The sequence below is a fragment of the Hypanus sabinus genome, chromosome 1 (genome assembly GCF_030144855.1).
Source record: "Hypanus sabinus isolate sHypSab1 chromosome 1, sHypSab1.hap1, whole genome shotgun sequence".
Classification (NCBI taxonomy): domain Eukaryota; kingdom Metazoa; phylum Chordata; class Chondrichthyes; order Myliobatiformes; family Dasyatidae; genus Hypanus; species Hypanus sabinus.
Window position 1 is genome coordinate 168,495,042 of NC_082706.1, and position 17,282 is coordinate 168,512,323.

At 39.5% G+C, this 17,282-nt stretch overlaps 1 protein-coding gene across 3 annotated transcripts in view; it reads right to left on the minus strand.

The window, feature by feature from the left end:
* The window catches only part of rb1cc1 (RB1-inducible coiled-coil 1), a 193,915-nt gene that overhangs the window by 100,191 nt on the left and 76,442 nt on the right, over window positions 1-17,282 (minus strand). For all 3 annotated transcript variants that reach the window (XM_059980959.1, XM_059980953.1, XM_059980943.1), the window contains exons 8-11: window positions 14,836-15,020; window positions 8,735-8,921; window positions 8,560-8,641; window positions 1,401-1,465 (exon numbers count right to left, since the gene is read on the minus strand). In XM_059980959.1, the coding sequence (XP_059836942.1) occupies window positions 1,401-1,465; window positions 8,560-8,641; window positions 8,735-8,921; window positions 14,836-15,020 (519 nt within the window). The remainder of the gene's footprint in view (window positions 1-1,400; window positions 1,466-8,559; window positions 8,642-8,734; window positions 8,922-14,835; window positions 15,021-17,282) is intronic.

Sequence of the window (17,282 nt, forward strand, 5' to 3'; positions counted from 1 at the left end):
ACCTCTCCAGCATCGTTTTCCAGTGGCCCAAATGCTCCCAGAAATCCCAGCCATTGCTACTCTGCTATCATCCCTGCCTGTGCTTTCTTCCCCTATCAATTTTGGCCAGCTCCTCTCATACCTTTAATTTCCTTTACTCCACTGTAATACAGATACACATCTGACTGTTGCTTCGCCTTCTCAAACTGGATGGTGAATTTCAACATATTACGATCATTTGCCCTAAAGGGTTCTTTTACCTTAAGCTGTCTATTCAATTCCGGTTCATTTCACAACACCCAATTCAGAACAGCTGATCCCCTAGTGGGCTCAATCATGAGCTCTCCTTAAAAGTCATCTGATAGGCATTCTAGAAATTACCCCTCTTGGGATACAGCACCAACCCGATTTTCCCAATCTACTCACATATTGAAATCACCTATGACTATTGTAACATTGCCCTTTTGGCATGCATTTTCTATCTCCCATTGTAATTTGTAGACCACATCTTTACTACTGTTTGGAAGTCTGTATTTAGCACCCCTCTCTTCACACTTGCAGTACCTTAGCTCTACCCACAACAACCGAGAACCCTCTGACCCTATGTTATTCCCTTCTAACGAATTGATTTCATTTTTTTTACCATCAGTTACACCTTCCCCTCTGCCTTCCTGCCTGCCCTTTTGATACAATGTGCATCCTTAGACATTAAGCTCCCAGCTATAATCTTCTTTCAGCCACGATTCATGGTGCCCACAACATCATGCATGCCAATTAACTGTGCTACAAGTTAATCTCCCCTATTCCGGATACTTCTTCCTTTGTAACAAAGAAGGCAGAGTTGTCTTGGTGAATTAAGTGTCATTTACTCACAGCACATATAAGGAATTGAGAGCAGTACCAACACTTATGGATATTGTTATAAATGTTCAATTTCAGAACAATTTAACACACAAAAATTATACTTCAGCAACACACCCAAAATGCTGAGTACATCATGTCTATACTTTAGTAACAAAAGCTTTGGAAGGAAATACCATCCAAGAGGGGCATATCCTTAGCATATTTAACAGCACTAGCGAATAGTAGAGCTGAGAATGCAGAGTCTTATTTAATTTAAAGGAAAAATAAAATAGGTAGTAATTTTCCCAGATTTCATGATAAATGAAGAAAATGCTTCTCCAGATTGTTGATTAGCTTAAGTACTCATTTAGGATCTACATAACCCATTCTGTATTCATTAATGCCTCTATGACTAAATATTAAAATGCTCAACTTGCAAGTTGAGGAAAAAAATTCTTAAATAGTCTTAAATTATGACATTAAAAGTGAGTACTTAAATGGTTATAATTTAAATATATAAATCATATAAATCACTGAAAGGAGGTAGTGATATAATAAATGCAATATTTTATACATACACAAAATGATGATGGTGGCCAAGAGTCAAGTCCCTTAAACAAGCGATTTCTAAGAAACGATCTTCCTGCAGAAAAAAGCCTCAGTATAAATATACAGTTTACAGATAATAACTTTCGAAGAGGCACAGTTTTTGTAAAAGGAAACAAACATAGGCCAAGTTGCCCTCAATAGTAAAACAATTCATAGTACTTCATTGAAATATTATCAAGTGCAAGTTAAATTTGTGATTAAGAGAGATGGTAAAAGATCTTAAAAAAGATTACCCTAAAAGAAGAATGAAGCATAGAGAAGCATAGGTGTAAAGGGGGGTATATCAGATCATTCTATTATATCAGTGTTTTTGTAGTTGAAGAATCCATTAACATCAATCAAGTAGGATGTCCAGAGCCACCTTTAAAATACATGCCAGTACCTTAAAAATTATATACTGTAAAAAAAAGTGAAACCTAGAAAATGAGAGTAAAGAAAAAGCCAAGAATGAAGTCTGTGGCTAGAGATTAAAGTTTACTAATTGGACTGAGTGTAATGATTGCCATCTTTTCCAAATGCAACGTAAATTTATCAAACTGCATATACATCGCTATATACAACCCAGAGATTTGTTTTCTTGCGAACATATTCAGTAAATCCAAGAAACATAATAGAATCAAATAAAGACCAATAGGATAGACAAAACAACTGACGTGCAAAGGTCAAAAGAAAAAGGTAACAATAATAATAAATAAGCAAAAATATTGAGAATATGAGATGAAGAGCTGTTGAAAGTGAGTCTGTAGGTTGTGGGTACAGTTCAGTGACGGGATGAGTAAAGTTCAAAGTAAATTTATTATCTAAGTATATAATATATATATATTTATCACCATATACTACACTGCACTTCATCTTCTTGTGGGCATACTCAAATTCATAATAATAACCATAATAAAGTCAATGAAAGACCACACCCCAACTTGGGCATTTGAGTGTGCAAAAACAACAAACTCTGCAAATGCAAAAAGAAATAATAATAATAATAAATAAGCAACAAATATTGAGAACATGTGATGAAGAGCCCTTGAAAGTGAGTCCATTGGTTGTAGGAACATTTCAATGATGTGGCAAGCGGAGTTATCCCCTTTGGTTCAAGAGCCTGATAGTTGAGGGGTAATAACTGTTCCTGAACCTGGTACTGCAAGTTCTGACACTCCTGTACCTTCTTCTTAATGGCAACAGTGAGAAGCGAGCATGTCCTGGGTGGAAGAGGTCTCTGATGATGGATGCTACTTTCTTGTGACAGTGTTTCATGTAGATGTGCCCAGTGGTGGGGAGAGCTTTACCCATGATGGATTGGGCCATATCTAGTAGTTTTTGAAGTATTTTCTGTTTAATGATATTGGTGTTTTCACACCAGGCTTTGATGATGCCATTCAATAAACTCTCCAACACACGTCAATAGAATCTAGTCAAAATTTTAGATATCACACTGAATCTTCACCAACTCCAAAGGAACTAGAGGTGCTACCATGCATTCCTCATAACTGCACTTGTGTGCTGGCCCCTGGACAGGTCCTCTGAAATGATAATGCTGAGAAATTTAAGTTTGCAGACCCTCTCCACCTTCGATTCCCCCAACGAGGACTGGCTTATGGATCTCCGGTTTCCTCCTCTTGAAGAGGATAATCAACTCCTTGGTCTTGCTGACGTTGAGTAAGAGGTTATTGTCATGGCACCACTCAGCCCAGATTTCCAATCTGCCTCCTATATGTTGATACATCATCCTTTTGATTTGGCCTACGCAGGGGTGTCACGAGCAAACTCGAACATGGCATTGGAGCTCAGCTTAGCCTCAGAGTCATAAGTATAAAGTGAGTTGAGCAGGGAGGTAAGCACACAGCCCTGTGGTGCACCTGTCCCAATAACGGTTGTGAAGGAGATGTTGTTGCTAGCCCAAACTGACTGGGGACTGCAATGAGGAAAGCGATGATCCAATTGCACAAGGAGGTACTGGGATCAAGGTTTTGAAGCTTATTGATGATTTTTGAGGATATTGTTGTATTGAATGCTGAACTGCAGTCTATAAAGAGCATCTTGATGTATGCACCTTTGCTGTCAAGATGTTCCAGGGTTGAGTGAAGAGCCATTGAAGTGGCACTTGCTGTGGACGTGTTGCTCTGTTGGGCAAATTGGAGTGCATGGGTCTGAGTTACTTGTCAGGCAGGAATGAATATGCTTCATCACTGTGGATGTAAGTGCAACCAAATGATAATCATTGAGGCAGGTTACCATGTTCTTCTTAGGCACTTTTACAATTGAAGCCTGCTTGAAGCAGATGGATATTGCAGAATACTAAAGCGAAAGGTTAAAGATCTCAGTAAACACTACAGCCGGATACCCCATCTGGGCTGAATGCTTTTCATGGGTTCACCCTCCTGAAAGCTGCTCTCACATCAGACCCAGACTGAAATACAAGATTATTGTGGGCTATAAGAGTTTGTGATGGTTCCTCCATGTTTTGATTGTCAAAGTAAAGCTTAGAAGCTCATCTGGAAGTGAAGCCCTGTTGTCGCACATGTCATTTGATTTAACTTTATAAAAGGTGCTAGCATTCAAGCGTGGCTTTAACCAGTGAGTATCCTTCGTTGATTCATGTTTAGTCTATGATGCCACTTTGCCCATGAGATGGTTTTCCAGAGATTGTAGCTGTACTTCTTGTAACTTTCTTGGTCACCAGACTGGAATGCCTCTGATCTGGTCTCCATGAAATTGTGGATTTCATGGTTCATCCAGGACTTCTGTTTGGGGAAGACAATGATCTTGTGGGGACACACTCTGTGTTATCCCCTCTGGTTCAAGAGTCTAATGGTTGAGAAGTACTAACTGTTCCTGAACCTGGTAGTGTGGATCCTGAGGCTTCTGTACCTTCTTCCTGATGGCAGATTACATGATGGAGGAACTTAAGGTGGAGGGTTATATGGGAGGCAGGGTTTAAGGGTCGGCATAACATTGTGGGCCGAATGGCCTGTACTGTGCTGTATTGTTCTATGTTCTATATGATGAAACTAATCCCATTTACCACTAACGCTACTGACAAAAGTGGAACAAATCAAGCAAAGGACCATGTAGCTGAACAACACGCAAGTACAATAGCAAGCCAATGGAGAAAAGGGAGACAGTGGGATGCTGGTTGCAGGGTAAGTTGGAAGGAGTGAAAATGTCAAATAACATTTCTGTTGCTATTATTCACAAAATCTTGGTGGAAGTGCTCTATAAAGTTCTCCAACTCCATTCATGCAAATAACCATTTGGCAATGTAACACAGGCTAAAAGGTCTTCATATGTTGCCATTTACACTGTCTCCTGCTGCATCTTGTCTGCAAAGTTTAAAAGAGGTGAGTGGGAGCAATCAGCACATTTTTGCAAGCCACAGTTCCGAGATGCTGGATTGCGCAAAATTAGGAACTTGGCAAAGACCAATAGAAAAACAAAGTTAGATTTATGTGGAGAAGTCATTGTGCGAATGGAGTGGGGAGACTGTGGCTAATCAAGGCTTCAGCAAAGAAACACACAAGCCTTAGGTAGATATTTTTGTTATTCATTCTTTCTTCCTGTTTGCACATTTAGAGCAGAGGAAATGTCAGACAGCATACTGAAATGTTTCTCTTGCAGAATGTGAGAATGCAGATACCTCCAATATCCCTGATGACTATAACTGCAAGAAGTCCATCTGGCTGCAGCTTCTACATACCCTGACAAGGAGCTGGAGCTGGAATTGGATGAACTCCAGATCATTCAGGAGGCTGAGGGGTTGATAAAAGACAGGAACTGCTGTGAGGTAGCTACACCCAAGGTGTAGGCCATAGGTAACTTGGTGACTGTCATGAGTGGGGAAAAGAGGATAGGCAGACAGTGTAGGATACCCATGCAGCCATTCCCCTCAACAGGTATACTGCTTTGGATCTATGGAGGGGGGGTTAAGGGGGGAGATATGACCTCAAAGGAAAGCCGCAGTGGTCAGGTCTCTGACTGAGGATGAGAAAGAGGGTGGGTGAAGAGGCGGCAAACTAGAGCAACAGAATGAAGGGTTGTGGATGAGAACGAGATTACTGGATGGTTTGTTGCCTCCCAGTGCCAGGGTCACAAACGTCTCGGATTGAGATATGGGAGGTTGAGCAGCCAAAGGTCATGGTCCACATCGGTACCAATGACATGGGTAGGAAGTCCTGCGAACAGAGTTCAAGAAATTAGGTGCCAAGATAGTCATAAACCCAGGATCGTGATCTCAGGTTTGATACCTGTGGCACATGATAGTTAGACCAGAATCTAAAAATCATGGCTAAGGAGTTCGTGTAGGAGGGAGGGCTTCAGATTTTTGGATCATAGGGCTCTCTTCCAGGGAAGGCAGGACCTGTACAGAAGGGATGGTTTGCACCTGAAATGGAGGGTTCTAACATTCTGGCAAAAAGGTTTGTTAATACTGAATGGAACAGGGTTCAAGCTAGAGTTGCGGTGGGGGAGGGAGGGGTGGAGGTAGGAATCAGAGCACCAGAATAGACAATGGAGTGGTTGTGGAGAAATATGTTATTAAGCCTACATGCAATGTCAGGAACCAAAACGTTGAGCATAGTGGGACTAATGTTCTGAAATGTGTAAATTTCAATGCAAGGCAGATGTGTTCAGGGCATGGAATTATGACATTGTAGCCATTAGTGAGACTTAGTTGCAGGAGGAGCAGGATCGCCAGCTCAATGTTCCAGGGTTTCATTGTTTTAGATGTAATGGAGCGGGATGGATTAAAGGGGAAGGAGTGGCATTTCTAGTCAGAGAAAATGTCACTACAGCGCTCAGATAGGACAGACTGGAGAGCTCACCTATTGAGACTTTATGAGTAGAAATAAGAAATAAGAAATGTATGATCACATTTCCAGGATTATATCATAGACTACTCAACAGTCCATGGGATTTAGAGGAGAAAATTTGTAGACAGATTGCAGACTGTTGCAAGAAACATAAGGTTATGATAGTAGGCGATTTTAACTTTCCTCATATTGGCTGGGACTCTAATACTGTAAAACTGCTGAATGAGACAGTGTCAAGTCTGTTTAGGAAAGTTTCCTTAATCAGTACATAGACATCCCAACGAGAGACGGTGCAATGCCAGATCTCATGTTAGGGACAAAATTTCGTGCAGTGGAACACCTTGCAACTAGTGATCACAAAGTCATTAGTTTCAATACAATTATGGAGCAGGATAAATTACGATTCTATATTGGAGAAAGAGCAATGTTGATGGTATCAGGATCTGGCAAGTGTGTATGGGGACAGCTTGTTTTCAGGCAAAGGTGTACTTGGTAAGTGGGAAGCCTTCAAAAGTGAAATATTGAGAGTACAGAGTTTGTTTCTGTTAGAAGAAATATTTTCTGCTATTCTGTTAGAATAAATAAAAGGTTGATGGAACCTTGGTTTTAATGAGATATTGGTTAAGATTTTAAAAAAAGGAGTTGCATAGCAGGTACAGGCAGGTAGGAACAAATGAGGTACTTATGGATTACAAGAAATGCAAAAAAACACTTAAGGAGGAAATCAGGACAGCTAAAAGCATGAGGTTGCTCTAGCAGACAAGGTGAAGGAGAATCCTAAGATATATTAAAAGCAAATGGATGGTAAATGACAAAATTGGTCCTCTGGAAGATCAGAGTAGCAATTTATGCACATAGCTGAAAGAGATGGGGGGAGATCTTAAATGGATTTTTTAGCATCTATATTTACTCAGGAGACAGACAATGGATCTACTGATGTTAGCAATGCAGCAGTGGGATCATGGACCCTATACAGATTACAGAGGAGCTGTCTGCTGTCTTCAGGCAAATTAGTGTAGATAAATTGCTAAGGACCGACAAGGACTTCCCTCAGACCCTGTGGGAAGCTGGTGCATAAATTTCTGGGGCCCTAGCAATGATACTTAAAACCTTTTTAGCCATGGGTGAGGTGCCGGAGGATTGCAGAATAGCAAATGTTGTTTCGTTCTTAAATAAAGGCTCTAAGAATTAGCCAAGAAATTGTAGATGGGTGAGCACGACATCAGTAATGGGAAAGTTATTGGAAGGTATTCTCAGAGACCAGATATACAAGTACTTGGGTGGGTAGGGACTGATTAGGAACAGTGAACATGGATTTCAGCTTTCTAGCTTATATGAACACTCTCAGGTAAGGAAGTTCTACTACAGTGCAAGTCAATTACAACAGAGATTAGAGTCTGCTTAAGTAAGGAAGTTGCAATGAGAGATTTGCCATCCATAAATATATCTCACCTTTTAGCAGGAAATTATGGATCATTGTTTGCAGAAAGGAAAAGAGTATATTTATGGCCTCAATGTTCTCTTGGCAAACAGCAACAAAAATTATAAACAGCTTAGCTCTCAATTAAAATTCTTCACTATCTGAAGTTGTACCACTGCAATAACAGCTAAGTTTGCCAATAACTAATTGCTCTTATATACTACTATTAATAAAAGTAAGATACCAAAGGACATTTCCACAAAAGTATTATCAAACTAAACAAAAACCATAATAAACAAGCTGACCAGGTGATCAGGTGACCAAAAGCTTGATTGAAGAGGATCTTTTAAAAAGAGCCTCCTCTGAAGAAATGTAAACAAAATCCAAGGAGCTTGAATAAGGGAATTCCAAAGGTTACAGCCTATACAAATGTATTTACAGAAGATCAATGAAAATTAGGGCTGAGCATTAGATTTGACAAAGTGTGAAATCTTGGACGACCTCAATTAAAGCAGTTTCCTCCCGACTGCTGAAAAGACCTCATTAAGACACTGAAAAAAGAAACATTTAAGAATCAACATATTGCCACGTCAAAAGCTAATTAATACATGTCACTCAACAGAAAAGATCTATTAATTTCTTTAATGGGGTACATAGTAAGGGGTCAGTTGTAAACGCAGGCAATTTATTTTTTGCAGGATACTGCAGAAAAGATAAGTGTTGAGCTGCATTTTTCAATCTAAATGCATGTTAAAACTGTACAATAACATTCAGAAACAAGGTCAAAAAAATTGCACGCAAAATTGTAATCAAGTTTAAGGTCACAGAAATAAGAAATCATTACTAAATGATAGCGGTCTGGCACAAATTCAATTAATATGGGTAATAACAAAACAAACTTACTAAATAGCTTTCCAAATGATTCTCTCTTAGCTCGCTCTGCTTCATAAAGCTGTTTTCCTTCTTTAACTAGAGCTCCAGCCCACTTTCAAGGAAAAACAAAATTAAATCATTTTTAAATTCTGGATACACGTGTCAATATTACCTGGCAACTGAAACAGAGAACTGTTCAACATACCTCCCTGTAATGTGTAGTGAACATTTTCCGCCTTACTACTTCCACAACAGCTAGGCAGTACATTTGAGGAACAGTGCTAAGTGCCTCAACAATTCGCACTCTCTCTTGCAGTTCTGTCAGAAGCCGTAGTAAAGCTTGGAGTTTTTCACCATTTTGATCTGCATGCAGCATTACATAACAGCACCACCTGACAAATACATGAACAGAATCAGATTTAATCATTATGTACTTTAAAAAAAATCAAGGGGACAGACCTGTTTGCAACAAGAATGAAGTCAACAAACTCTTCTGGAATGGAATTTCAAACCTAGCTTTCTGTACCGCAAAAATTAAATACCGATATCAGCTACTGTATTGTTCCTCATGTTTTTAGGATTTAAAATATTTTTTGAAGGGTAAAGTGCCAGCTATAACATCAGATCAAGCAAAAGAAGACATTTCTATTTTGTATCTATTTTGTAGATTGGTTAAAATTAAGCAAAAATTATCTTGAAGTACAAGTAAAACCAGATTAAGATTAATGCTTAAAAATTAAAAATGGCACCAATTAGATTCTGCATAGTTTTACAACTGTAATGGTCAAGATTCAGCAGCAGGAGGGGATGTAATTACTGGCAGTAATTGACGTTGATACAAGTAATTAACTGAACAAGACATCTTGCTGTGTAAGCTTAGTTTTCATCTGGAATTCTTGTACTTACACAATAAATATGAAATAATGTGTGCAGCAGGTTAAATTGCTGTAGTACAGAGAACTACAATAAATGCTTCTGGTTCCAATGAAAGGTCATGCCCCGCACTACGACCCCAACCCTACTGCATCAATATGCCCTGGACATGGAACCCACCGCCATCTTCCAGTCCATACCCGACCTTTCCAAATCAGCACAGTGCTTAGATCAATCCAACCTCCCTCAGTTTAGGTGCTCCAAACTCCTCTGTTCCAACCTTCCTCCACTTTGCTCACTCTAACTCAGCCTTCATCTCAAACATGCCTGGACCTCACTCCGATTTTGTATTGCACCTGCACACCTCAACCTTCAAGTCAGTCTTGTCTTCATTTGCTTCCTTATTGTTTAAGGTTGATAGCTTGCCACAATTTTCCATAGAAAACGTGTTATTAATAAAATATAAAGTTGTATTTGCTTTATAAACTGCCAGTAAGCTATCTTCAATAGCACTAAGTTTAAACCACAAGGATTTGGAAGACAGAATTAATGGACAATTTAAAAGCCAGGCCAGATGGACTGAAACGGCAGTTTGTTGGGACTGCAGAGAGGGTCAGTCCGGTTCTGCTCACTGCTCCATGACGTTTACTCCGTGGAATTGAGACTGAGGCTATGTCCTACTCCAGTCTTCCTGTCTGCAAACTGTACAATGACTTGCCTCGCTATATGATGACCAGAGGCTGAGGCTATGGACCTGCTCTGGCAGCTCCAGGCTTTGGAGCTGCGGACTCACTTCCACTCTGAATGCTATTGTCTTTATTGTTTATGCAAACACTTGTCTTTATTATAGTCTGCATGAATTGTTTTTTTCTCTCTGGGCATTGCATACTTGTTGGCCTTTTTTAAAATTAGGTTCTTTCAGGTTTCACGTTTTGTTGCTGTCTATAAGCAGACAAATCTCACTGTTGTATAATTTATACATACAGGTGTCCCCCATTTTTTGAACGTTCGCTTTACGACAACTCACTGTTACAAAAGACCTATGTTAGTACCTGTTTTTGCTAACCAAAGAGGATTTTTGCTTTTACGAAAAAAAGACACCCGCCTTATGCATGTATTTACCCCGAGAAAGACTACAATGACCGTGAAGCCTTGTGCGGGTAGTTGTTTGCGTATGCATGTACGTGCGTACGAATGCATGCAGATTTTTTTTCTCCAAACTGATTTTGGCTCGCTGTCTTCCCGATATTGATCAGTGAAACTACACTGTACCTACAATATTTCTACTTTATATAGGGTGTATATTTATCATATCATTCCTGCTTTTACTATATATTAGTGTTATTTTAGGTTTTATGTGTTATTTGGTATGATTTGGTAGGTTTTTTTTGAATCTGCGAACGCTCAAAAATTTTCCCCATATAAATGAATGGTAATTGCTTCTTCGCTTTACAACATTTCGGATTACAAACAGTTTCATAGGAATGCTCTACCTTCAGATTGCGGGGGAAACCTGTACTTTAAAAGTAAATGTATTTTGAACTTTGAACAAATCATTGATGTACAACATGAAAAGAAGCAATCCCAACACCAACCCCTTAGTCACCAGCAACTTGTTAAGCAGATTTATGTGTGGCATCTTGTCAAAGAGCTTCTGAAATTCCAACTAAACAACATCCAATGTCTCTTCTTTGTTCATCCTGCTATTTATTTTCTCAAATAATTCCAACGGATTTGTTTGACAAGATTTTCCCTTAAGGAAACTATATTGACTTTGGTCTATTTTATCTTGTGCCTTCAAGTACCCCAAAAGTTCATCCTTAATAATGGAGTTTTCACATCTTTCCAACCACTGAAGTCAAGCTAACTATAATTTCCTTTCTTCTGCCTCCCTCCCTTCTTAAAGTGGAGTGATATTAGCAGTTTTCCAGTCCTCTGGAACTAATGCCTCCACAATCTCTTCAGCTACCTCTTTCAGAACCCTTTTGCATAGTTCATCTGGTCCAGGTAATACATCTACCTTCAGAACTTTCAACTTCCCAAGCACCTTCTCCTTATTAATAGCAACTACACTTATTTGTGCCCCAATACTCTTGAATTTCCGGCATACTGCTGGTGTCCTCCACAGTAATTGATGCAATATGCTTAAGTTCATCCACCATCTCATTGCCCCCATTACTAACCCTCCAGTGTCATTTTCCAGCAGTCCGATATCCACCTTTGCCTCCCTTAACTTTTATATCTGAAAAACAGTTGGTATCCTATTATTTTATTGGCTTTATAGTTCGTCTTTTCCCTTCTTAGATTTTTTTTAAAGCTATCTTCTGTTGGTTAAGATTCCCAATACTGTACTTACTAAGTTTTGCTATATTTAATGTCACCTCCTTTGCTTTTATGCTGTCTTTTGACTTCCCTTGTCAACGACGGATGCCTCATCCTCCCTTTAGAAATCTTTGGGATGTATCTATCTTTCACCTTCCAAATTGCCTCCAGAAACTCCAGCCATTGCAGTTCCACTGTCATCCCTGCTAGTGTCACCTTCCAGTCAACTTTATCCTGCTCCTCTCTCATGACCCTGCAATTCCCTTTACTACACTATAATACTGATGTATCTGACTTTATCTTTGCCCTTTCAAAATGCAGGGAAAATTCTATATTATGAACACTGCCTCCCAACAGTTCCTAATCAAGGAAGCACCCTAATCAAATCTGATTCACTGTACAACACCTGATCCTGAATTGCCTTTCCCCTAGTAGGCTCAACCACAAGCTGCTATAGAAAGTCAACAGTAGAATAGTAATCTTTGGCAGGTAACTTTTAACTACTATGAAAATCCACAAATGTCAAAAGCAGCTATGTGATTTGTCACTACTCTGACAGCAAATTGTTGCTCATGATAGGAAACACATCTGAAAATATTTTAGTTTATGGGAAATTTCAACTCAAAACTAAGTAGATTTTAAAAAGCTATTTCACAAAACCATTTTCAAAAAAAAAACCCTCAGATACATGGAGATCAGTATTCACAGCAGTATAGTAGCTTCACTTATAAAGCTAACGATGTACCAGCGAGAAAAACAATTACGGAAATGTAGGGGTTACTCAAAATGTTTTGGAAAAAAACACTTTCCTACCATGCAGACAGAAAAATCAATAATGGTATAATATTGAACCTAAGGCAATAATGTATAGCCAAGGGCATTAGCATTACTATCTTGTGGCATTCAATTACTTGGTCCACCCTTTCACTTACACCACCCTTCTCACTTCCTGATAAAACTGACCTGAAATGTTGATAGTGTTTTTCTGACCACAACAATTGAGTCACATATCTAGATAATTTGTATCTGGCAGAATAAATATTCCATGATCATAGCCATAAACATCTTTTTCCTGCTCTGCCATCAGATTAAACTACCAACCCACCCATCTGGAATGTAGAAAGAAACCCATGTGGTCATAAGGAGTTCATACAAATTCACACATACCTGAAAAGTTTTATAACCTGCCAAAAAGAAGATTCAAATAAGCTCATCTCAGCTTCTAGCCAGAGAAGAGTTTATTCATCATATATGCCAGGAAAGCACTCGATCCTGAAGAAGATTCAATTCTACCATTCTTTGCTTTGTATCTGATAACCATTTCTCAATCTATATCAACATATTACTTCCATGATGTACTCCAACCTTATTGACTACACCCTCATTGTCACACAAATAATGAATACCTACCATCTGCAGGAGCAATGTACACTGCTGTAAATAATTGTACAATGCAACTTAAATAATTATAGAATGGAACTATGCAAAACTGTTTAAATGATTCTATCTAGCTGTAATGATGCTGCAAGCTTTTCATGGCATCTGTGTATACAACAATAAACTTGACTTTGGGTTGACTTTGTTCCCTGCAAATAAAAAATGTTTCATCATTTCCTTTGGTACGAAGTCCTTCCATTTCCTAGATTGCAGAAGAGCCTGAAACTTGAACTGAAGCAGATATGTAGTTTCTACCATAATCTAGACACCAGTTTGCAACTTCACTTACAGATCATTAATACTACCTATATAGATTCACTTTCCTCTGCTACCAGAACTCTCAATGTCTTTTATATTGTGAAACCTCAATATCTTAATAGCTTTCTAACCTACTTCACAATATCTGAATTATATAGCCTGGTATCGTTTCAGTTATGTCTGGTGCAAGGCTCTTGTTCCTTCCATCAGCTTATTTAACTCCCTCAAGCCTCATCATAATCCTACCTAATTATGCACTTTAAGCAAATTTAGAAATGTGACATTTGCCCCCTGCAGTTAAATCACTGATAAAGATCATGAACAATTGGAGGCTAAGTACTGATCCATGCACTACAAGTTATATAACCTACCAAACTGAGGTAGCTTCATTTATTACCATTCATTGTTTTATATCTGAAGACCATTTCTCAATCCATATCACTATATTACTTCCATTATACATGTATATCCTCCAACCTTATTGACCAGCCTCTCATGTAAAAGCTTATCAAATATATATTAAAGATCCAAAACACCACATTCATTAATTCAAGAGGCTATACACCAAAAGGCAGCGACTAGTGATTAACAGTATCAGCCAAATACAAGGAAATGCAGCGCACACTTGGCAAAACAGCTTTAATGATGTCAGCAAAACAACCCCACTGGGTTCCTCCAGCAGCAACTGTGGGTTAAAAAGAACTGTTAATGTTGAGTCGAGACCCTGTTTCAGAGTGGTGTCAGCCTCTCATCAAATGTACTAGATTTCCATTTTGTCTACTTAAAATATTCTCACTTAAACATTTTAAGGAATAAAAATTAGGAATGAGTTTCCTGCTCTCCTCTGATCTCTTAGAAAATTAGTTTCTAGCATTATAAATTCTATCTTTTTTAAAATAAATACATTATTCTGACGGCAAGACCAAGAAAAGAACTAGATAAGCAAAGAAAACATTCAGTAATTAGATTAAGAGTTCAATACTGATTGATGCCTACTCTGGTCACTGGCTTCCACATTTTTTTTTTTAAAAAAAGCCCTTATAAACTAATCTATAAAGGTCTGGAATAAAATACATCTTCTGCCAAGTAAAGAAAGTCTCTGAGCTAAGGTCATCAACCTTAAGTGGCAGCAGCTTGTTGCTCCATAGACAATCTTTAACTTGTTCAGAATTTTTGCATTTTGCATCAAATTAAGATGTGGAACATTCATGAGAACAAGTTGTTTTGCACCTTACTTTTCCAAGTTGAATTCTAATTCTTTAACCTCCAAGAGTATGTATAGAACATATCCCCGTAGAAAAACTACATGAAAATCACATCCTTCTAACTTTGCAAAATAATTTCACTTACACACTACCACACTCACAAACTTTCAGAATATAGACAAAAGAAAACGTCAACACCTGCAGGACTTACTTTAACCGGACTTGCAAGTTGTTTGCAAGTTCCTGCTTAGCAGTGGTACATTTCTGCTTAATATCCAGCAGCTTCTTGTGGTTTGTTAACATGATCATTAACTGATTTGCATGACTCAGGCATAAATCAGGAAGAACAGATGGGTCTTTTAGGTTTTCAGCTCTCTTCTGATTAGCTAAAAATCCCTGTTGGTATAAAATAATGCATTATTAATACAAAAACACTGACATTAAGTTTCATTTGGTTTGCTTTTCATTCAACTTAGGTATATATTTTTGGTTATTAAATACTACACTTCAGATGCATCAACATTTTATCTATATAAACTGTGGAGGGGGTGTACGGAAGGGTGTAGAATTTTTCAGTCTCAGGGAAGCTTTGTGATCTTTACAAGATCTTCAAGATTAATAGCCCTAATCTATTTAGCTGGAAAGGGAATGCAATAAAACTGATGTGAACTTTAACCATGCTAGAGAGCTTTTAAAATGGTAACAGTTCCAACTTAAGAGCACAGAAATGACAGGCATCAAACTAGATTGCAGTAATTTGCCATTCAGAAAAATTAAACACTCATTCAAATTACAAAATAAATCCAGCCCTTTATTTTGAACAAACCGAAAAATAAAGGACACCACTTGTTAAAGGAGACTAGCTCAATGATTCAGGTATTGCTTATATGTGATCAAGGACTGAATGGACTTTTCTTGTGGACATTCTGCAGTCAGGTTCATTTGTTAAGGGTAGGCTCTTCAGCATTCGGTTCAACATTCAGTCAAGTATCTGTAATGGCCACAACATCATAGCTCCAAGTACTGATCCACACTTTAGTTCATAATAATCTTTGCATTAAAATAGACACACCTCAAACCATCAGTCTGAGCACGTCCCTTCTCTATCACCTGCCTATCCTCTCTCTCGCACTGTCTCCAAGCTTTCTGTAATTGTGAGCCAACCACCTCTTCTTCTGTCTCTTTAGTTTGATTCCCACTCTCCCCAATGGCCATAGCAAACCTCCCCACCAGGATATTGGTCCCCCTGAGATTCAAGTGCAACCTGTCCTTATTGTACAGGTCACTCCTGCCCAATGATCCAGAAATCTGAATCCCTGCCCCATGCTCTAAACACTGAACCACACATTTATCCTCCACCTCACTCTATTCCTATACTCACTGTCACGTGGCACAGGCAGTAATCCCAAGATGACTACCTTTGTGATCCTGCTTCTCAATTTCTTTCCTAACTCCCTGTAGACTGCTTTCAAAATCTCCTCCCTTTTCCTGCCTTTGTCATAGACACCAATAGGTACCACACACTTTAGCTGTTCTCCTTCCCACTTCAGGATATCATGATCAGAAGCATCCCCGGACCCTGGCACCTGGGAAGCAAACTACCATCCATGCTTCTTTCCTGCATCCACAGAATCGCCTGTCTGAACCCCTATCTATAGAGTTCCCTATCACTGCTGCCCTCTTCCTTTCCCTTCCCTTCTGAGCCACAGGGCCAGACTCTGTGCCAGAAGCGCGGACACTGTTGCTTCCCCTAGGTGGCACCCCCCACTTCCCCCCGCCAATAGTACTCCTCAAGCAGGAGTACTTATTGTCAAGGGGTACAGCCAAGGGGTACTCTCTAGCCTCTGACTCCTGCCCTTCCCTCTCCTGACTGTTACCGACTTATCTGTCTCCCCAAGCCTCGGTGTGACTATCTGCCTGTAGCTCCTCTGTATCACCTCCTCACTCTCCCAGACCAGACGAAGGTCATCAAGCTGCAGCTCCAGTTCCCTAACACTGTCTCTAAGGAGCTTTAGCTCGATGCACCTGGTCCAGGTGTGGCCGTCCGGGAGGCTGGGAATCTCCCAGCCTTTCCACATCTGACACCAAGTACAGAACACTGGCCTCACACACATTCTTCCTCTCTGTATTCTACACAGGCAACTTACCTCGCCTTGACCCATTATCGCCAAAGCCCCTTTGAGCTAAAGCCTCCCTACTCTGTCTCCCTCTACTTGACACTCGCTCTGTAAAGCTGTCTCTTTTTAAAACTCGTCTCGCTGTGCTCACTGGCTGACATACACACACTTGCGCAGTTGTGCCCCGATCAAACCGCTGAAGAAATAACATTTCTTAAAGTCAGAGACATGCAGAACATTTGATCACTGTGCCAGCTCTTACAGAGCAAAGCTTTTACCAGCTGTGACTAACCAAGCTCTGCTGTAAATAGCAAACACGAGGAAATCTGCAGATGCGGGAAATTCAAGCAACACACTCAAAATGCTGGTGGAACGCAGCAGGCCAGGCAGAATCTATAGGAAGTACAGTCGACATTTTGGGCCGAGACCCTTCGTCAGGACTAACTGTAAGAGATAGCAAGAGATTTGAAATTGAGAGGGGGAGGGGGAGATCTGAAATGACAGAAGACAGGAGGGGGAGGGATGATGCTAAGAGCTGGAA